The sequence below is a fragment of the Rhincodon typus genome, chromosome 18 (genome assembly GCF_021869965.1).
Source record: "Rhincodon typus isolate 14 chromosome 18, sRhiTyp1.1, whole genome shotgun sequence".
Classification (NCBI taxonomy): Eukaryota; Metazoa; Chordata; class Chondrichthyes; order Orectolobiformes; family Rhincodontidae; genus Rhincodon; species Rhincodon typus.
In genome coordinates, this window is record NC_063349.1 from 29,252,504 (window position 1) to 29,276,154 (window position 23,651).

Here is a 23,651-nt window from a genome sequence, read left to right on the forward strand (position 1 = left end):
CAAAGCCAGCTGATCTCGTTTTTATTTTTGCCTATTCTTCTGGAGTATTAAGTACCCTTGAAAATTGTGTTCCCAGACTTGGTCAACCTGCAACCATGTCTCTGTAAAGCTATAAAGTCATAACAATACCACCAGCTTATCTATCTTGTTACAAATGCTGTGCACATTCAGATCAAGAAATTTAAGAGTTGACTTTTTCCCATTATTACATATTCAGGTTCTCATTTCACTCTTCTTCTCTTTTATGTTTCTTGCTGTCATGTTTTGATTATTGTTCGGTTCTCCTCTACTCTGCACCTCTGCGCTTTTGTTTCTTTTTTTTAAACTCGTCTTTGATTGAACCCCCTTCTCCTTCCCCCCCGCCCCCAACTAATTCTTTTGTTTACCATACTAGTTATATGATTTGATAGGATGCTGATCCCAGCATGGTTGAACTGAATCCTGTCCCTGTGGAACAGTTTTTCCACAGTACTGGTGCCAGTGTCCCATGAATCGGAACCTATTTCTCCCACAGCGATCTTTTAGCCATGCATTTACATGTTTAATCTTATTTTACTTATGCCAATTTGCATGTGACTCAGCTAGTAACTGGGAGATGATTACCCTTGTAATCCTGCTATTTTAATTTAGCCAGAGCTTCTTATAACACCCCAGCAGAACCTGTTTCCAAGTCCAACCTGTGTCATTTGTACTTGCATGGATCACTACAACTGGATCCTACTGTTACGTTTCTCTTTTTTTTTGCCCCAATTTAAATGGTGCTCTGGATCATTTCAGATCACTCATCCTTCTGTGGTCTGTATCCTCGTCCATACCAGGAACAAGAACACTATACCTGTTGGACAAGGACATAGGCTGATGCTCTGTCAAAGCTAAATTCTGGATCCCAATACCTCCCTTGCTCTCAGTCACACCCTATCATTGACCATGGACCAAATGTGATGTAATTAATCTAAGGGATGTGGCTATCTTCTAAAACAATGTGTTCAGGTAACTCTTACCCTTCCTTGTTGTGTCACAGCAACCACCGTGCAATCTCCAGCTCATTAACTCTGAGCTGAAGTTGCTTAAGCAGCCAACATTTGCTGTAGGTGCGGTGACCTGCATCCACCAGTTCCCATATGCAGCTGGAAAACACCACCTGCCCATCCATTCTATTTTATTTCTAAAAGTAATATGTATGTGAAGTATTTTAAAAGTGTATTTCTTAACTGTCAGCTCTTGTGTGCACTGGTAGTGTCCCTATCTCTGGGCCAGATGGCTTGTGTTCAAGGCTTCACCTTCTCAAGAGGTGTGTCTGAACAAATTGTTTGTGCATATTTTTCTTAATTCTCCTCTTCAGCTATAGTACGTCTCCTGATTTAAACCACTTGACCAATCGAAAGAGACACAGTAGAAATACCAACTAATCACCTGTTTCACTGTGATGTCACATTTCAGCTCTGAAAAGTAGAAACGGGTTGAATATGTCAGTTTTCAGCTCCCGCTCCAGCAGGTTCTTTCTCCATTTCCCTCCGCATCCTTTTGGCACTTGGTATAATTAGTCATACCATCCTCTGATGCTTGTCTAATGTCATATAACCTGGAGTCCTCCTGGACTGCACTCTCCCAGTTTTGTACTTATTCATCTAAGTGAGAGAATATTCTGTCATGGCTTCTCTTTCCACTCCTATGTATTTGCCTCTGGTTTCCCCTAGGATCCTTCTTGAACCCCTCTTCTTTCTTCTCTACATGTTGCACATTAACGTTGTCATCTGGCAATACTAGTTTCCATATATATGCCAATGACACACAATTCTACCTCACTATCAACTCTTCTGACCCCTCCACTCTAAATTGTCAGTGTCATTGGATATTCAGGACTGGATGAGCAGCTAAATTGCTAAGGCTCAAGCCATTGTCGTTAATTTTCAGGATGAATTTTAATACTTAGCTAAATTCATCCCTTTCCCTGGTAACTACACTGTGATCCTCACTGAGAACTTTTAAACAGAAATTTGAATGTTCATTTGGTGATTGAAAGCATTACATACAATTTTGCTTTTAGTCATTTGTTAAAGTTTTAAAAAGCACTATTGACTAAAAACTTTTCTTTGTTAGTAACTTCTATTTTTAACTACTGACTGGAATATTCTCTGTTTAATCTTATTATGCATCGCATTCTTAAATGAAATTGCATTCAATGTGTCAAATTGTCCACAGTTGCTGCAAATTTCCACTGAGTTTGTGTATCATTTTTATGAAGTAGTAACTTCATTAGCTGTCTCCTGACACTTTTCTCAGATTTTGGAGAGTTTCTTAAAACCACTGTCAGTGCTAAGATCTGTTCCAATGATGATTCTTCCTCTGGCCATGACAGAGTAAATCTCCCAGAACCTGTTAAAGGCTGCATGATATGTCTTTTTAACTGGAGGCCATCTCCTTCCTGCACTCATTTGTGGTATCTCACAAATTGAAGCAGAATTACTGTGACATTCATTGATTTGTAGGGAAGCTTGCAACCTGATCTCAAAAATTAAGTTCTCCTGCCATCTTCATATGTTTCCCCCTGCCATATGGATCTTTTGTCTACTTCACAATGCTAATGAGCTATTATCCAAGTCCCTTTTCATTTTAGAAGTAAAGGGATAGTTTGCAGCCTTACTGTTTACAACTCAGGAAGTTCGACACCTTTCTGGGGGTTTTGGAGACTACGAACCTGCTGCTATTCAAGGGTTAATAATTTGCATTAACTTCTCAGAATTATAACCTAACCAGTATTTTAGATCTTGCATTATCAAACTATCCAGGTTTATTTGTCGGGCAAGCTTCAGAACAGGTCGCATGACGCCATACCCTCAAGCTACAGTGCGGGCATACAATGTTATAAAATTCAGAGTTGTAACAGCTGTCAGGGGCTGAAATAAACAATTTGAAAATTTAATTTCATATTTGACCTGAGATGTACTTCCAAATAAATATGTATCCCATGGGAAAATACTACAATCTTTTACAGAGAATGTGATAATTGAGTACGTGGATAATAATGGTCTGATCAGTCAGAGTCAACATCGATTTATGAAGAGGAAGCAATGTTTTAAAAACCTGTTAGGTTTTTTTTTGCGGATATTACAAGCATAGTAGTTAAGGGAAAACTAATGAAAGTGACAAATTTTGGTTTTCAGAAGGCTTTTGATAGCATCCCACACGAGGGTAGTAAACTAAGTAGTGGATAAGGATTAAATACGGTATGGATTGAGAATTGGTTGTCCGAGAATGCTAATAATTGGTCATTCTCAGTTTGAAAGGCTGTAATGAGTAGTGTGGATGTGGGTACTAAATGCAATATTTCCAAGTATACTGATGACACAAAACTAGGCGGGAATGTAAAATTAAAGCAGAGAACTGGCTGGAAAATCTCAGCAGATCTGGCAGCATATGTGGAGAGAAAGCACAGTCAATGTTTTAGGTCCAGTGACCCTTCATCAGAACTAGTACTAGCGAGGAAAAGGTGATATATATGCTGAAGGAGAGTCAGAGGGGTAAAGAAGTGAGAGGATTAGTAGAGCCGGAGGACAGAGGGAGAGAAAGCCGTTTGATTTTTTAAAAAAAGGGATGGATAATGGTCTACTAAGGGAGGCGAAAAGCTGATAATGGGGACCGTAAGTAGATGTAAATGGATTGTGCTGAAAGCAGCCTGTGTTCTGACAGAGCCTGGGCTGTGGGGCATGGAAGAAGTACAATGTGGGGAAAATGTAAAGTTTTTCGTTTGAAAGGGAGAACAAAAGAACAGAATATGGTTTACATGGAGACAAACTGCAGAAGGCTGCAATGCAAAGGAATGTGGGGATACTTGTGCATGAAACACACAACTGGCATATAAATACAGCAGGTAATCAGGAAGGCTAATATTGGCCCTCATTTAGTATTCTTGGTTTATGCTGATGTGTGTTCCAGAGATTTAAAAACCTACTGCAAGAATTAGGCTTTTCATTTGACCACACTTGAAGAATGTGCAACTAAAATATTATCCATTATGAAAATTTAAAATAGCACCCAAGTTGACATGTACTGTTTGAATTGTTATTTCTCCACAGAATATTTGGTGAACTGATAAAGGTAACCCCCTCTTGACGGACACTCGTTTCTGATATGGCTGCGTTATTGGAGATACTAATAACAATCTCCTAAGAGAAATATTTACCAACATTAGTTAGTCGAATAGTTTTATTTGCTACCACCGCTAAAATTGTTTTGTTTGTTGTTATTATAGTCTGGCATCTTGACAATGAATGCTTAAGTCATTAGCTCAGTAATATGAAAGAAGGACTTGTATTTACACAGCACCTTTCACAACCTCGGTAATGTTTCAAAATTTTTTTACAGGCAATAAAGCACTTTTGAAATGTTGGTCACTATAATGTCGGAACAGCCAGTTTGTGACATCAGAATCCAACAAATAGAAGTGTGAAAGTACTCAGACCATCAGTGTCCATGATTTGAATCAAATCTTCCATGAAATTTTAAGCATTATTTAAAATTCTTTTCTCAAGTATTTCATTTTACATAGCTGTACTTTGAGGCATACTTCATATTGCATCTATATATATTTAGCATAGTAACTTAAGAATTCATAGAAGCTACGTTCATGTTCCACAAGACCCCAGCAATACACGTCTCCATATATTTGAGTGATAGCTTATCATAGGATAGTAAATATGACAACATTCATGAAAGCATATATCTAAAGGTCTACAAAGTATGCAGTCATAATATGTGGCAATGCTTTGGTGAGTACTGTAATCTTGCAGAAATACGTATTTGATTCTGGAATTTAATGAACTGCAATGTAAATAATGCAGTAAATGGCTTTACTTCATTTTGGCATGAAATTGAAGACTTCATGTTCCAATTAGGGATGAGTACTGGACGAGTCTTCAGAATATTTTTTTTCTTCCATGAAGATCCTGTGATAGAAATTTATCATTGTTAATTTTGGCAAAATTGTACATGTTCAGGTCTACTGAAGTGCTTAACTAGTCAATATAATATATTTGCAATATCTTGTGTATGTTGTGCTTTGTCAAGTAACTCGTAAATTCAAGTGCTTCTATCCTATACTTCCTCTGAGCATAATTTCATCAAACCTGCCCTCTCCCTCAAATAAAAGCAAAATACTGCAGATGCTGGAAATCTGAAATAAAAACAAAATGCTAGAGAAACTCAACAGGTGTGTTACCATCTGGGGGAAGAGAGTTAATATTTCAAATCCAATGTGACGCTTCAGAACATAAGATGAGAAATATTGGACTTGAAAGGTTAATTCTGTTTCTAGGGGCTGAACAAGTTAGAAAAAGCAAAGGAGCACCTTCTTCCCCAATCACCCCAACTCTCCAGCACTCTGTTCAAGCCCACCTCAATGCTGAGTCACATTGACATTGCTGTATTTATATGCTAATGAAACAACAGAGCTAGCTAGAAGAAAAGTGATTCAGCTATCTTCCTTAGTGATCAAACTTCAGCTATTCATCCATTGGAGACCTAATATAACGCTGCCTAAGATGACTCATCTGCTGGACAACCCAGCACATTTCATGACCAACGATGCCCCAAAGTGTTTGATAACCAATGAAATATCTTTTGTAACTTCAGTCACAGCTGAAATGCAGGAAAATATGTTGGATATTAGTGAAATAAAGCATAAATTTAGTATCAACCCAGAATTTGTGGTGGGTGTAAGAGTGAGGCTACAGTATTTATGCTCACCATTTATTAGGGAGTATGTTAGACTAACTTCCTATGTCCATACATAGAATTAAATGCAGATATCAGGAAGTGGCTGCTGATTGGCCCTGACCCTCCACACGTTTCATTGTACTGTTAAAAACATTATGAAGGGTGTTAAACTGCTGTGCACATTCACCAAATAACGACTGAGCTTGCCAGAAAAAGTCTCATCCAAACAAGTACAATTAATTGTATAGTAAGTTTAATTGCTACCAAGTCACACCTCTAGCGCTAAAAATATTTTTTTAAGTTTGGAATCACATTCTTTCAGATGCTAATTGTTGGAAATTTTATCAATTTTCTTTACTTTGTTCCTTCTATCTATAATCTCTGTCTGTCTGTTTTATACAACGCCATCTTTTTCTTTCCTTCTCTTTCATCCTATGCTTTTATACAAATATCCTGGTTTACAATCCATGGGCAGAATTTAATCAAGCCCATCTCATCAAGAATCAAGGCAGCCAGGTCCACTTGATTGTGTCACTTACCTGGAGAAGGCATCACATCCCCCTCAACTCATCCACTCCCTGTCACCCTGATCAGAGGAAAGAAGGAGCTGATGCAGAATTTCTAGTTGTCAGTGTTGATCTGCCAGTTGAGTTTATTAATCTGTCAACTGACTTTATCCCTGAGCCCACTACAATTCAGTGATGGCTCAGGGATCAAATGGGAGCCACAGGGCTTTTCAGTACCTTCCGAAGAGTGTCCAGCAAGCCCCATCAGTTTTTCCAGTGGCCTCCTGTGGGGTACCTCATTATCCTGCACTCTCTTCCCAATCAAGGAACCTGGCATAGAAGGGATGGGGGGGAGATAGCTGATGCTAATCTGCCCTTGCCTTCAATTTCCTCACTTCCCTTTCTGTGAACCCCACTCTGTGATACCCATCCTGCCCTTTGGTCTGCAACAAGCAAATACTGCTGCAAGCCCTGTTCACGTATGCCCTAGATGCCTTGTACAATCGCCTTTTGGAAAATGGCTTTCCAGTTTACATTGATTTCCTTGCAGAACCCATTAAAAATTTATGGACAGCTGTAGGCATGAACGACAGCAAACTCCACTCATTTGTTTCTGATAGGAAAACAAAAGACATAATTGTTAAGTATTTTTTTGTTAGTTTCCCTCAGAAGCTGATTTCTGAGGCACTTTGAAGGCAATTTATATTTTAAACGTTTCAGTAGAAATGGCTAATGACATTACCTATACTTGTATTTGAGAAACCAATTATATCAGCTGGCTTGCTCGATTGTAAATAATTAATTTTTCAAAGTTATTTATTAGCTGCAACCACAGTATAATATAAATCAATAATCTTAATATTTTGTTCATTACAGGGCATATCACTCTATTGTTTTAACATAACCATATTCATGATTTACCATGAACAATAGAAGTCTTCCATGTATCTATCACAGTTCACACATATCCTTGTCATAGATTCAAACCCATCATATTTAAAAATCATTTTTAATAAGGATAATGAGAAAACTAAATGTTGACTGGGAGGCTCCTGATTGACCCGAGTAATTTGTAAACAGCTATGATTATATGTAAAAACATATTTAGATAAATCTCAAATAGGACTTTTGACATAGCACCCACTGCTTTTTTAGGGAAAAGAGTCACCTATTCCAATTACCTTTATGTGAAAAGAATGGTGCTTGCTGATTACAGTATTATAATTTTAATGTTATGCCTTTTGGCATTGTTTAATCTTTGTGGACATGCCCCTCACTTTTGGTTCCAACATTTGTGAGCTCATAACAACAGCTCTAGAACAATTACATACCGCATACAGGTACAGAATACAGTAAGAGTTGAGTCTTGTATTAAATCAAATTGGTACCTGGAGGAATATGACTTTACTTATTGAACATTATTGAGCTATCCAAAAAGAGGTGATACTTTAAGAACAGGAATTATTATTCCAAATTTGGTAACAAATTGGAAATGGATCTATACAGTTGGAAAATATGGATAACATTGCAGCGTTTGGAATGGCATAGATGTATGCTTTAGGCACTGACTTTTGTTTCTCTTTTAATTTTCACAGCATCATATTTACAACTTTTTATCTCATTAAAGGTGAAGGAAGTCAAGTAACAGTGATATGAAGGCATAACTATTAGCAATGAATAATAGGGAACTTTCACTCTTGCTTCAAATCCCACAATAACATTCACATTTTCACCCTTAAAAATGAAGTAGTACATCCACCTGGAACTACCAGCAATCAAAATAGGCATGAGATTGAAATTAATTACCAGGAGCATATACGACAATTGCGAAATGTTGGATCATAAGTTAGTCTCAATAAACATTGACAGCATTTTGTTTACAGACAAAGAGAAATAGCTTTTATGTGTCAGTGTTTCTATATTGTTATTTGAGGCTGACCAATTATTCTTCCTTTTTATAGTGTTTGTCAAGAATATTTTCTGAATGGTGGAGTGAAGAGGGTACTTGAAAAAGATGAGAAAAGAGCCAGGCTTGCTCTTGCCATGGCTACTCCAGCCTTCAATGTGCAAACATCTGAAAAGAAAGATGATTATTCCGCATCAAATGGTATATTAATGAATCTGGATGCTTCCATTTCAAAGTAGGTAACATAAGCAGTCTTCATTTATTCAAAATGCAGTGACATTATGCTAAGCTTCTGGTATTTTGGAACATTGCTGTAATAAAATGGATTAAACATCACTTGGATCTATATTCACATGTAATTTGTGTTACAGATGGGGCATAAGTGTATAATAGTGTTTTTTAAGGTAAAAGTGAAATCCTTCAGAATGCAGTTGTTGAACGTGAGAGTAATCGTTGATTTTGGATAGTACAATAATTAGGGGGTATATTTTCTATATTATGACAGGGTAGAATTGAGAACAAAGAAGGGTGCTATGTAATCCAATTCATCTGCAATTTTGCAAAAATTAACAAATAAAGTGAAATGATATGAAATAAGATCCCGCAATGAGGTAAGTTGCCTCTAAAATATTTGAATGAAATGTTCATAATTGGATAAAATATTCATGCACAATAACATACCTTAAATCCAAAGTTATTGTTATTTTGAATCAAATTGATGCTGCTTTTCAAGAAGAAAAAGTAAAAAGAAAAAGATGGGATTTAAATCTTCCATATAGACAGTGTGGAAGATATATATTTCATCTTTTTCTTATGTTTTTTCTTTTTGAAGAGTATCAAAATTACCCAACAATTGGATTGTTCCATTTAGTAAGTATAATATAATAATGATTAATACTATTTTATATTTGTTTCAGTACTAAGATCACTAAACCCTCCATGTTTGGCTAAACCAATTCATAGCAAATATTTGTATCCTAGTGGTAATATCACCGGACTACCCATCCAGAACCTCGGGCTAATGTTCTGGAGTCATGCATTCTAATGCCACCGTGGCAAATGGTGAAATCTGAATCCAGTAAAAAAAAAAAAAACTGGAATAAAAAGTTAGCCTAATGCTAACCTTGTAATCACTGTTGATTGTCATAAAATCTCATCTGGTTCACTGATGGCCTTTACGGAAGGAAATCTGCCATCCTTACAATTGACTCTAGAACCACGATACTTGAGTCTTAACCGCTCTCTGGGCAATTCAAGATGGCCTAGCCAGCAATGCCCACTTCCCATGAGCGAATTAAAAAGTACAAATATGAATTGCAATAATTTCAGTTTATTAGAAACATTTTCCTCAGGGTATCCATGTAGGACATAAAATACATATCTATAGAAGCATTTCATGGGATAGTTGGAATTTTGAAAACTGAAATTGGCAATTTATTTTGAATGATTGACCTTAATTTCAGTCAATTTTATTTTTGAATTAAGTGCACAGAAACATGGCAGAAAAGGAGTATGTAGCTTGGATGCTTTGTATATCTAGTTTGAACTGTGCTTGATAGCAGGAAAGTCTAATTAAAGCGATTAAACCCATTATTCTTTACTTACTCGATCTACATGTACAAACTCAATCTACATATACGAATTGTTTGTACAAATATTTTATTCAGTCAAACTGTTATAAATGCTTCAAACATATGTCTCAATGAGGAGGGGAATGTGTGAGCTTTAGTAATTTGTGAAGTGAAGGCAGATGGTTTGAATTGATCTAGTATTCTGTTTGCTTATATTGTAAGTTGTGAGTGACTTGATTATAATTTTGCATGTGAACACATTCCATATAGCCACACAAGTGCAAACTAAAACGTTTTTTAAAAATTATTTTTAATAAACTTGTTTGAACATGGTATGACACACCTCTGGAAGAGGTGGGACTAAAGATTAGATCTTCCAGCCCAGAGAGAGATTTTTTTTTGTATATTTATATATTTTATATTTCTTTTGCCACAAGACCATTGCAACGTATTTTCAGAGAATTGACTTTGGAGAGAAAGAGTTTAGAAGAAATTACAGGAATAAATTGTGATTAGCTTTTTAGATACAAATAAAATATATCCAAACATTCTTTGTCTAAATGGAACCTGCTTTTTTTTAAAAAAAAAATCATTTTCTTATTTTTGTTTTAAATGGACAAGGTCTATAACTCCATTATGATATATTTTAAGCTGAATGAGTTCAATGGTAACCTTTCATCATGGTTGTACTTAATCAGTTTGCAGCTCTAATGTTTTTTTGATTTGCATACTGATCTATTTTATGTTGCACTCAATGCAACACCTTCACTGCTACACAGAAAGAGAAAACTGCTGAACAGACAAAAATCAGAAAGACAAGGGATAAAAGTGAATAGAAAATAAAGTAAGGGAGCAGAGACGTGAGAATGAAGGAGTAGGCAAAAATGGAAGAGACGCACGATGTTAGAGATTCAGAAATGGAAGAGAAAAACACAAGTGTAGCAAAGGTAAACAGTACGAGAAAGGGAGCAAAAATACGAAGGAATAAAGATTGAGAGGAGAAGCAGGGAGAGAAAACTTAATGAAAGAATAGAGAAACATTTCCTGACTCACCAGTGCCAGTGCAATTAACCAACATGTTTCAAGGGGTTGAGGTTTTGGTGGCTCCAACCTGAAAATTTTCCAAGCCATGAAACAGACAATTTTAATTGAAATTTCATGTCAATAATTCTAATTGGCTGACTGCAGGCTTATGGCTCTTAAAGGTTTATTGAGCAGATATAAATATTGTGACATTTGTTGTATAAGTGTATTTTTTAGCGATCATCTCTGAGCCTTTTGTTTCTCTTGCCACAACATATTCACTGTCAATCTGAGACAAGTAAATTAGACCATAAGATCATAATGTATAGGAGCAGAATTAACCTATTCGGCCCATCGTGTGAGCTGTACCAGTCGATCGTGGCTGATATGTTTCTCAACCCCATTCTCCTGTTTTCTCCCCGTAACCTTTGATCCCTTTTCTAATCAAGAACCAGTCTACCTCTGAAACCTAACTACAATGCAGCTTGCTGTGTTGGCACTTAAACATTGGTATGAATAATCTTGAGTAGTAATTCAGCATGACAGGCAAAGAGACATTGTAATAAGACACACTGAAAGGAGCTGCCAGAATATGAATGCTATTTATCAGCCCAAATATGATGGTGCACCATACTGATGTACTGGTAATTGTGTACATTAAGTGCACTGTAGGAATGTAACTTGGTTTATTTCTGAGAAGTGGAATTCACTGACAAGTACAAAATCCAAAAATTGGTCTAAGTCAAAATGATGAATAGCTTGCTAAGGTAGTGATAATTAAGTTTGAGAGTAGTCAGTTGAGATTCTAATAACATGCTGAATCACAGAAAGATTGCAAGATTGAACCACTGCACTCTTCATCAGCTAAACTAGATATGATTGACAAAAAAGACTAGAAACCACATGATGAGTTTCTTGTCTACGTACCATGTTATGATTTAGAATGCAAAGCATAAAAGGGCAATGGAAGCAGATTCAACAGATCTTTTAAAAGGGAACTAGATAACTACTTTAAGAGAAAAAAAGAATATATGGCTGTGGTCAAAGAGAAAGGTAGTGGGATTAAATAGTTTGCTGTACCAAAGAAGACAACAGTGGCTAAGTAACCATCTTCTGTGCTATTATTATTCCAGGGTTCTGTTAAATCATGAGCACTGTGCTGTTATCCACACAGTCTCTCAAAACTATTTAGTTGGCATTTTGGTAGTATTTACTTCATTGCATATCGTTTCTACGAATGTTATCTATTGCACAGCTATCTTAGGTTATTGTTTACGGTCAGTATTGTTCTTTTTTCAAACGTCCTCATTAGCGGCACCCCCTCTAATTAGAATAAAAACCATATTAAAAATCATTAATTTTCAAATAAGTCATGACTATTGGGTACATACGATATGGTTTGGAGAAGTAGAGTGGAGCAACTAACTGAGAGAAAGTAGCAACACATTGGTAAGAGTGAGGGCAACATAGTCTCAATGTGAAAATATATAAGGGGAATTAAGATTCATAGGTAGGTGAGCTGGACTGGAAAAAAAAAACGACTTAGTGAAAAAGAAAAAAATGCCTTCAAATTAACTTGGTTAAAAACTTAGTAAAAAGATAGATGAACAACTGTGGCAAACCACCCTGAAATTGGTGGGACATGCAGATAGTGTTTCAGAAGGCATATGGGATACTTACCTTTATTAACTGAGGCACAGAGCTTAAGAGCAGGGCGGTTATGCTAGAAATGTAGAAAAAGTTGGTTTGGCCACAGAGTATTGTGTGCAGTTCTGGAATTCACATTACAGTAGGGATGTGATTGTACTGGAGAAGGTGCAGGGGAGATTTACCAGGATGTTGCCTGGGCTGGAGAGTTTTAGTTATGAAGAGAGATGGATACACTGAAGCTGTTTTCCTTGGAGCAGGGAAGACTGAAGGAGATGTATATGATTGAGGTGTACAAAATTATGAGGGGCATAGGTAGTGTAGACCCCCCTAGTGGAGGGATCAAAGACTGGGGTAATAGATTTAAGGTAAGGAGCAGCAGGTTTAGAGAGGATGTGAGGAAACTTTTTTTTTAAATTGGAGAGTAGAGGGAATCTGAAACTCACTGCCTGTATGGTTGTTAGAGGTAGAAACTTTCATAACGTTTAAGAGGTATTTAAGTTAACACTTGCAATGCCAAGACGTACAAAGCTATTAAGGAGTGTTGGAGAATGGGATTAGAATAATTAGGTGGTTGCTTTTGACTGGCACAGTATTTTTCTGTGCTGTAGACCTCTCCGACTCTATGAATATGCAATAGATAATTTAATAAAATATCTAGCCTTTTCCTGGATAAATAGGTTACAAATAAAGTGAAACTTGAAAATGAGGCTACTTGTATAACTAGATGAACAGTATGAAAGAAAATTGTAAGGAATGTACAAAATGAGGTGAAAAGGGGGCTTATAAGGGCCAAAAAGGAATATAGAATAAATGGTAAACCATATAGGGGGAATTAATAAGGGTTTTCACTGTCATTTAATTTTAATCTATCAGAAGGAATACTTTTCAAAGATGGAAAGCCAGGATAAAGGCATAATAGAGACTTCAATTAAGTCTTCACTGAAAATTGTTTAAATAAAAGCATGGTGGAAGTGACAATCAATGAATAATAGAAGACAGCGAAAGATGGATAAAAATAACAGAGGGGAAATTGGTTATGAAAATATTAGATTTCCAGGTGATTTTGTGCTGTGCTGTAATTAGATGAACTATAGGATTTTGAAAGAATTTAGAGAAGCTAATAGAGACTGTGATTAAATTTTAAGTCATTTTGTAAATGCAAATTTATAATTTTTTTGATTAATGGCAAATAGTGTAAAGCTTCTGATGAAGGGTCCTGACCCAAAATTTCGACTTTTCTGTTCCTCTGATGCTGCCTGACCTGCAGTGTTCCTCCAGCTCCACTCTGACTCCAGCATCTGCAGACTTAGACCAATCACATCCTTTATAACGCACAGCACAAAATTATATTAGTGTGTATTTGGGTATGTGTCAGATGTTGAAGAATAACTAGAGACTTTTAATGGTTTTGCAAAGTTTGGCAAATGTAATCATGTTTGTTTTGGAAGGCAATTATGTAATGTGTGTAAATTTTCGTAAGATTTTTACTAAACAGGAGACTTGCAACGAAGTCCGGAGCTTGGTGTTAGAGGAAATGTCACACAGTGGATCGAAGGTTGATTGGTGTTAATTGGTATTGCTTAAATTGAAATAGAGTTGGAAATGGAGTACCAGAGGTAAATATTGAATGTGCTAGATTTTTTTCTTATTCACAAATGTGTACATTATATTTGTAATTTTTATTTGAATATGGTCAGTACAGTGTTAAAATTTGCTACTTCATTTATTAATTCATGGGATGTATAAATTATTTGCCAGACCAACGTTTGGTACCATTCCTGTTTGCTTTGAACTGTTGCAGTCCAAATGCTATAGGTACGTCTGAAATGCTTCTAGGAAGGACATTGTAGAATTTTGACCCATTGACAGTGAAGGAACAGCTCCCTACGTTGTTTCAATTCAGGATGGAATGTAGCTTGGCAAAGAACTTACAGGTGATGCTGTTCCTGTGGCATCCGTTACCCTTTTGATGGAAGGATTGGTTTGGAATGCATTATCTGAGGGGCCTTGATGAGTTGTTGCAGTGCATCTTGTGGATGGCACACATTGCTGCCACTGTGCTTTGCTGGTGGAAGGACTGTATGTTTAAAGTAGTGAATGAGATGCTAATCGAGAAGATTACTTCATCCTGTTGATGCAAAGTTCTTTGAGAGGTATTAGATTTTCAGTCATCCAGGAAAGAGAAGAGTATTCCATGACACTCCTGATTTTTGCTTTGTAGATGGCAGGCTGGCTTTGGAGAGGCTGGAGGTGAGCTATTCACCACAGAATACCCATCGACATTGTCTCATGTACTTTTCTAGCCACCGTACTTAGATGGCTGTCAATGGTAACACCCCTACCCTGAAAGTGATGAAGAAACTGAGCAGGTTTGGCAGTCTCTGTAAAGAGAAAAACAGAGTTAATGTTTTGAGATCAGCGACCCTTAGTCTGAACTGAAAGCAGCTGGGAAAGGATTGTATTTATGCTGATGATGGGGTGGGGATTTACTGATTGGTCATGGTAAGAAGTGAATAGAATACATTGAGATAGTATGAGAAATAAAAAATGAAGAGACAATCAAGAGATTGCTGATAAATTGAGAGGGAGATAAATGCTAAGTAGGGTGCTATTGAGAAGTGTGAATGTTTGAAAAAGAGTTTGCTGGAAAATACCCATTCAAAACAGGTGTGGCGGGGAAGACACAAAATACGTTCACATTGTGAAATTGTTAAAATCAACGCTGAGTCCTGAAGGCTGAAAATGGAGTGTTGTTCCTCCATCTTCCAGTGAGCTTTGCTGGAGCACTGCAGCAGGCCTGAGAGAGAAATGTTAGCATGGGAACATAGTTACATGTTGAAGTGGCAGGCAATTGGAAGCTCAGGTCATTTTTTGCTGACAGAGCATGATGCTCCACAAAGCAATCTTTCAGACTGTGTTTCGTCTCCCTCCCCAGCTCCCCCACTTTGTGTAGAAGAGACCACATTGTTAGCAGGGAATACTGTAAACTAGATTGAGGAAGTGCAAATTCCCCTGGTCCTCGTGTATGCCCCACCAGCCTCCAAAGGATCATAAGCCACCATTTTTACCATCTCCAGCAAGATGCCACTACCAGACACACATTCCCCCTCCTCTCCCCTGTCAGCATTCTGCAGGGACCGCCGCTACTCCCAGTCCCCTCTCTCACCATCATAGCATCTTCCCATGCAATCACAGAAGGTGCAACACCTGCCTATTTACCTCACCTGCTCCACACTAACCTAAGCCCCAGACACACCTTCCAGGTGAAACAGCAGTGTACCTCCACTTCATTCAATCTAGTTTACTGCATGTTTTGATTCAAAAGTTTGTTCAGTTTAGTTGATACATAGGCTTAATATAGAGAACCACATGGTTTATGATAGATAGGTTTCAAATGGATTAATTCAGTGAATATTTTCATCCTGCATGAGTCACTTAGATCTCCTGTGCCCTTGATTAGACACTTAGAAAATGTTCTTCACTTGTTGCCATACAAAATTTTGACAACTTTGATGCAGTGCTTGTCAGGGAAGCTTGCTTTAAAAAGGGCAGCTTCATAAACAGGTTATTATGATTTAGAATCCTAAGGCTGTCAGGGAGTATAATGAATGTTTCAGTACTCTGCTGCAGTGCTGGCTAAAATGTCTTATGAAACTGGAATATCCCATCTTAAGGAAAGAGAGAGATGGGAAGGGCTAATCATCTAAGTTTTTTTACAAGTGCATTTCATGTCATTTGATGATTGAGCATTGGCACTGGTTGCCTGAACAATCCCTTGCATAAGAGAATAGGCAAGCGTATCTTTGTGCTTTACTGGTGGGGTATGGAAAATAGCATCTGGCGTTTGACAACACTTTATAACTTTTCATGATATAATTGAAACATGAAAATATTAAGAAAAAGACTTCTTGCAGTTCTAAGAAGAAGGCCATCTGATTGTTCAGCTATTGAACATTTTGGGTACTATACACACACCGAAACATATTTCAAATGGCTTCTGGTTAACAGCAGCCGCATGATTGATGTTTTGCCAGGAAAACCGTGTGCATGTTGTCTTTTACATTTAGGTTGCCATTATAATCTGATCTGAAGGGTTTGTCACAACAAAGCAAAAATGTATGTTAATGGCAATTAGATTGAAAGTGGAAAAAATATACGTCGTGATTTCTACTTGTGTAGTAGAACTCAACTGATATATGGAAAATGAATTTTTTTAAAAGATTTGTCCACAGGATAAAGAATGCTGCGCTGTTAGAGTGCCCATAATGTAGTTTGGCTAGTAGGAGATATTTAGGTTTGCTACTATATTGACTTGTATGATGGGGCAGTATTTCAGAGTGATTTTGGAAGTAAATTGAAGAGCAGATTTAATACGAAAATGACAGGATTAAGTAGTCCCACAATTTTGAGGGTGCAAGGAAAAGGAATGATTATACAATGTCATATTTGGAACAGAGGATGAAAGAAAGAACATCTAGATTAGTAGTGCCTACATGAATATTGATTTCAAATGGAGTCAAGAACATTTATCACCGAGAAAGTTGATTGAAGCTCGCGTTGAGAGATTTCCTATTGAATAGTGAGCTGTTGCTAGAGTTACAAAAATGTTGTTGATTTTTTTTATGCTTATATATCCTGGAAAGTTGATATTAATTTAACAAGAGGCCATGTTACTATGAATAAAGCAAGGCATTGGGTTGTGGTGCTTCAAGTTTATTGTGCCATTTTGCCAAATATGAACCCAAATCAGCTGTTAAGCTATGACTCTGGCAAAGAGATTTTAGTCACTAACCTTCAAGTACGCTTGACAAAAATGTTGCAATGACTATGCTTATAGCTCTCGTTATGACTTGTTTAGCTTCTCTTCTGTCATTATCACTTGTTCAGCTTTACTTCTGCCCTGGTCTGCGATCAATAATCCCCTCATCTGCCTATCCCAGTCACGTCTCTCTGTTTGTCTCCGGGCTCTCTCTTCACTTATTTGCTCGCCTCTAACCCTAGCCCATTACCTTGTCTTCAACATAAATATCACTTTTTCCTAGCTGGTTGTTTTCCACTGGCCTCAATGTCATCTTTGCTTTTACTGCACAGATGCTACCAGACCTGCTGAGTTTTGCCAGCAGTCCCTGTTTTTGTTTCAGATCTCCAGAATCCACAGTTCTTTGTTTTATCTTATAGCTTTTTGGTTGTGTATGAGAAAGTGAGTCATTTGTTACATAAAAAGTTACATATTGCAACATAGTATGTAATCTGAAAGGCTTATTTTAAAGTGTTGAATGTACAGGAGCTGTTATTATCAGAAAAACATTTTGGTATTTCATATTTTTACATGAATGGTGTTGAATGAGAAATTATTTAGCACTTGGCCTCATTTAATATGAGGAAAATATGCTTGCAGCAATAGACTGTCTGTAATCCAGCTTGATGTCTTTTGGGACTTATAATACAACAAGAATGCTATTTCCTTTTGAAAAATGTTAATGTCGTTTACATACACACAGTAGTTATAAACCTGATTAGCCAGTAAATTATCGAAAAAGAAGTGGAAAATGCAGGCCTGTATTTACTGATGGTAATGACAGTGAAACCATCAACATTCACCATCATTATTCCTCTGAAACTGACTGCAACTTCTGGAGCAGTATATGTGAATCCAGAAATTACTGCCAGCATATGCTTTTGAAGTCCACGTCTTTAACATTCCAAGAAGCAATCAATTGACAATCTATAAGCAAGGTAGAACTTCTACTCTTATAAACTTCATATCCCTACAAAATTCTTTGTCTAAGTCATGCTGTGTTGAATGTAGAATGCCTGGGTTTTTAAGCAGTGAAGCAAGTTCATTTGTTACAGAAACTGTTTTAATGGCCTTGAAAGAGTAGTTCTCAATTTGATAATGTCAACTTTCTCCATAATAAAAAATGTGCAATTTTTGCATGTACCTGCATTTAGCTATACATTTGAAGTGGTAACTAATATCTGTCTGCTTTGTGAAAGTTTTTTTTTGACTGGTGTCCTCTCCTGCCCTTTTTGTTGAACATTATTCTCTAGTTAGGTACTGAGAACTCCCTTCCTTGGAAAATAATGTTTCTGAGGGATTGTACTGCAGTGTGGGTGAATACAAATTGTAAAGTTCCATGTACCACAGCTGAAGTGTTTCAGTTACCAGTCCTTTTGTTGCAGTTAGAATCGTGGGGCTGCTTATAGTTCAAAATTGAATGCCATTTCTCTCCATATGTGTGTTGCAATCCAAAACTCATCCCACTGCCTTTCCTCATTATATGTATATCCTGGTATCTTACTCTGCTTCCAATATTTGTCCATTTCTCCCTTATTAATCAATTTGGTTAATTCCGCATGAGTTGTAAGTCACCTTGAAAAGCACTGGGGTACTTTTCTATTTCGATAATTAGGGTTTTGGGGAATTATTCCAGTGCCATTTTTCCTCATTTCAGTCTTTGTACACTGAACTATGATTTTAGCCAGTTAGGAAGAAACTTCCCCCTCGTTTTTAAACACAACAGGCTTGTATTTGCTCTAAGTGGTACTACTTATTACAATTGGACTTGCTATTTGTGGGTGATTTGAACAGGAATTTTCTATAAATTCAAAATCCAAAAAGTGCATATTATCTACTGAGTATCTGGGACCTATGTGAATTGGCCAAGCAACTGTGTATCTTCTCAGCCATTTAGCATGAAGAATCTTTGATAAGTAGCACAGTTTGAATGAGAAAATGTAAGCTAAAGTACTGACTTCATTGTCAAATTGTGTACAGAAAACAATATTGACAGGCAAAAAAAGATTGGATTCAGAGAGAGAAAAAGGAGAGAGATTTAAAAAGTTTAACATTTTCAATTCTGCTCTGAAGAGAGACCATTAATTTTCAAAATAAATTGAATTAAGTAAAATAAAGACATTGCAAGATTTAACATTTTAAACAAATACGTTACTGTACAAGAGTTGAATAAAACAGGTATTATTGAATTATCATTGTATCTCATGAATAAATACTCTAAACCCAAAATTCTCCTTGAACCAAACCAAAGGGTGTCACAGCATTCAGGAATTCACTTTGATTCTAATCTGTATTCTCACAATTGTATAAATTATGACATTTCTTGGGATCCTTTCACTAACATTCAGCTAAAAGATCCTTGAACTTTTCTTAAACACTCCATACCTGTGCTTCATGCCCAGCTCAAACATGGGCCTCACTGCAGACTTGTTTCAGAAATACCCCTTGTTTTTGATAGCACTCTTTCTCAGTCATGCGTCCTTGTTGTTCTTTGTATTTTGAGGGAATTGATAATCTTTGTAGGTTTTTGTAAATGTATTATCTGTACTCCGTGCTTTTCATTAGTCTATTTAAAGGAAATAAATTGTTTGTTTATAGGTTTAATCTCAAACCATGAATGATTTAGGTGACTCTAACAGATTCGCTGGCTCTAAATTGCACAGTTCAAAGCTGACTGTGTTTGTGTGTGAATATTCACAGATAAACCTAAAACCAATTGGTACTTCCCTGCATATCCTACTTCGATAGCAATGGAATGTTCCAGAAATTGATCCAAATCAATTAATTTTACTCCTTTGACTCTGGGACCCATGTGAATAAGTTAAATCCTTTATGGAGACAGCTGTAGCTATTTCATCTTCACTAAGACACTCAAAGGAGTTGACCTTTTGTTTAGTGTTTTCGCATTTCAGCTGCTGACCTCATTAACTTAAAAAAAACTTTTGAATGACAATTATCTTCTGTCTGTCTGCCATCTTTTCTTATATATCTTAAATTTAAACATTTCTACCACCGAAAAATAAATATGCCACTAAAATGTACAAACCATGAAATGAGAAAATTTTGGTACATAATCTCCAAAACTACTTTAAATCTGAAAGAATGAGATTTCTTATAAAGTTTTACTTTGAGAGAATGGACAACAGCGATAATAACAACAATTTATATCTAAATACTACCTTTAACATAGTGAAATATCCTAAACCATATCACAAGAGAATTATCATACAAAATGTGACTCTGATGCATAATGGACCTGTTAATAAGACTTTCCATGAAGTTGAAAAAGTACTTAAACACTGAAGTGGACAAGCCCTTGGTTTGATATGTTTAGTCCAAATACATCTTGAATGTTCAGCAACTTAGCACTCATCAATGCATTTGGTTGGTGAGTCAGATAATAAGATATTATCATCGAGCTATTTTTTGGAGGAACGGGGCATCATGGACAGTAACTTCTGGATTTTCATGTTTAACTGTCACTGCCCAATTTCCACAAAAATAACATTGTTATTTCTATTAAAAGTAAGGTCCAACAAGATTATTGCCTTTTCCATTATTTGTAACTGACAGAGTAGAATTTGTTCAGTGACAGTTGGTTCCAATAACAGGTTTTCTAATGATCAAAAATTGGTAATGTCATGTTTGTTAAGTAGTCTGTGTCAACTTGGTTCTATCAGAAGGGTTTCTCATTGGGATGCCAGTCACTTGCTTTCCAACTTCCTTCATCAAGTGATTGATTGTGTTTTCTTCTCGAGAGCTGCCAGATTCTAATGTGACAAGTTTATTTGTTCTGCCTTGGATGTAGGCTTTGGTTTCAAACTCTCTGAGCTACTGCTCGGTATGATTTATATCCTTGCTTGTCATGTCAATTACCAGGTCACCGTCAAAGTGAGTGGAGATGAAGTAACTGAACGAGACTTAATTTTTACACAGAGTAATAAAAAAAGTCAATTTTGCCAATGTGCTGTAATGCTATCTATTCCAAACTTTTTTTTTAGTTTTACAAAGCAGGATACAATGAATTTGATTCAGAGATAGTAGGAACTGCAGATGCTGGAAAATCTGAGATAACTGATAATCTGATCCTCCCTGCGACTCCTGAAACACACACTCGCAGCAATGCGCCGGCATCTCCTGGCACGACAATCAAGCCTACCCCAGCTCTGAGCCTCCCTCTCCCAGACCTGCAAAGGACCTCTCCTGTTTTTTTATTCTTCGTAGGATCCACAACCTGAACTCACAATTCTACTCAGCTTTAGTGGACACTAAAAACCGTAAATACAGTAAACTTACTGGTGCCTACCACCCAAAATGGGCTTCCTCCACCTCCCAAATCCCCAACCCTACCCAGGACCTTCCCCACAATGTGCCTGCCGCCATTGGCCATGTGGCCACTATCGGAGCACCCATGGATGACGTCACATCCTCCACCACCGGGACAGCGAACGCCATCGACACTGCTACTGATGCCACCGCCTCCATTTCCGAGGCCAACACCACAGACACTGAAGACGCACCTACCATCACTGCTGCTGCCGCCGCCTACCCCGCTCCACCGACGCCGCTCCGCACACCACCGATGCCGACGCAACTGCGCCCACAGCCGACGCCGCACGGCCCACCACCGACGCCGACGTCGCTCCGCCCACTGCCTCCACAGCCAGCAGCTCCAGAGGAGACAGTAGCATCCAGCCCTGCCAAGTCTTCACCATCCCCCCCCAAACCTCCCCCTTACTGAGGACGAACGGTCAGCCCTCAGTAAAGGACTCACCTTTGTCCCCCACCACCCACACATCAACGAATACCGGTCACGCTTGGACGTTGAACAGTTTTTCTGCCGCCTCCGCCTCCGCGCTTACTACTTCAACCGTGAGCCTAACCCTCCCTCTACTGACCCCTTCTCCCGCTTCCAACACACCCCCTCCTCCTGGACACCACCCCAAGGCCTCCTCCCCTCCCTCGACCTGTTCATCTCCAACTTTCGTCAAGACATCAATCGCCTCAACCTCTCCACCCCTCTCTCTCACTCCAAACTCTCCCCCGCAGAACGTGCAGCCCTCCGCTCCAATCCCAACCTCACCATAATCCCCGCGGACAAGGGAGGCGCAGTTGTAGTATGGCGCACTGACCTCTACATCGCCGAGGCCAGGTGCCAACTCTCCGACATCACCTCCGATTGCCCCCTTGATCATGACCCCACCCCCGACCACCAAACCATCATCTCCCAAACCACCCACAACCTCATCACCTCAGGTGACCTCCTACACACAGCCTCCAACCTCATCGTTCCACAACCCCACACCGCCCGCTTCTATCTCCTTCCCAAAATCCACAAACCTGACTGCCCTGGTCGACCCATTGTATCCGCCTGCTCCTGCCCCACCGAGCTTATCTCCACCTATCTCGACTCCATTTTCTCCCCCTTGGTCCAGGAACTCCCTACCTACGTCCGTGACACCACCCACGCCCTCCATCTCCTCCAGAACTTCCAATTCCCCGGTCCCCAACACCTCATCTTTACCATGGATGTCCAGTCCTTTACACACCTGCATTCCCCATACAGATGGCCTAAAGACCTCCGCTTCTTCCTGTCCCGCAGGCCTGACCAGTCCCCCTCCACTGACACCCTCATCCGCTTAGCCGAATTCGTCCTCACCCTCAACAACTTCTCTTTCAATTCCTCCCACTTCCTACAGACAAAGTGGGTGGCCATGGGTACCCGCATGGGCCCAAGCTATGCCTGCCTCTTTGTAGGTTACGTGGAACAATCCCTCTTCCGTACCTACACTGGCCCTAAACCCCACGTCTTCCTCCGTTACGTTGATGACTGTATCGGCGCCGCCTCGTGCTCCCACGAGGAGCTCGAACAGTTCATCCACTTCACCAACACCTTCCACCCCAACCTTAAGTTCACCTGGACCATCTCTAATACCTCTCTCTCCTTCCTGGACACCTCTGTTTCCATCTCTGGCAACCACCTAGAAACCGATATCCATTTCAAGCCCACTGACTCCCACAGCTACCTAGAATACACCACCTCCCACCCACCTTCCTGCAAAAATGCCATCCCCTATTCCCAATTCCTTTGCCTCCGCCGCATCTGCTCCCAGGATGAGGCATTCCACTCCCGTACATCTCAGATGTCCTCGTTTTTCAAGGACCGCAACTTCACCCTCTGTGGTCGAGAACGCCCTCAACCGTGTCTCCCGCATTTCCCGCAACTCATCCCTCACACCCCCTTCCTGCAATAACAACCAAAACAGAATCCCCCTCGTCCTCACGTACCACCCCACCAACCTCCAGATCCAACGCATCATCCTCCGACACTTCCGCCATCTGCAATCCGACCCCACCACCAAAGACATTTTTCCCTCCCCACCCTTATCTGCTTTCCGGAGGGACCACTGTCTCTGTGACTCCCTTGTCTGCTCCACACTCCCCTCCAGCCCCACCACACCCGGCACTTTTCCCTGCAACCT

General features: G+C 38.7%; 1 protein-coding gene across 1 annotated transcript in view; it reads left to right on the forward strand.

The window, feature by feature from the left end:
• bmt2 (base methyltransferase of 25S rRNA 2 homolog) overlaps window positions 1-23,651 on the forward strand; it is a 77,842-nt gene that overhangs the window by 16,212 nt on the left and 37,979 nt on the right. Inside the window, exon 3 of the mRNA XM_048607901.1 lies at window positions 8,183-8,362. Coding sequence (XP_048463858.1) covers window positions 8,183-8,362 — 180 coding nt within the window. The remainder of the gene's footprint in view (window positions 1-8,182; window positions 8,363-23,651) is intronic.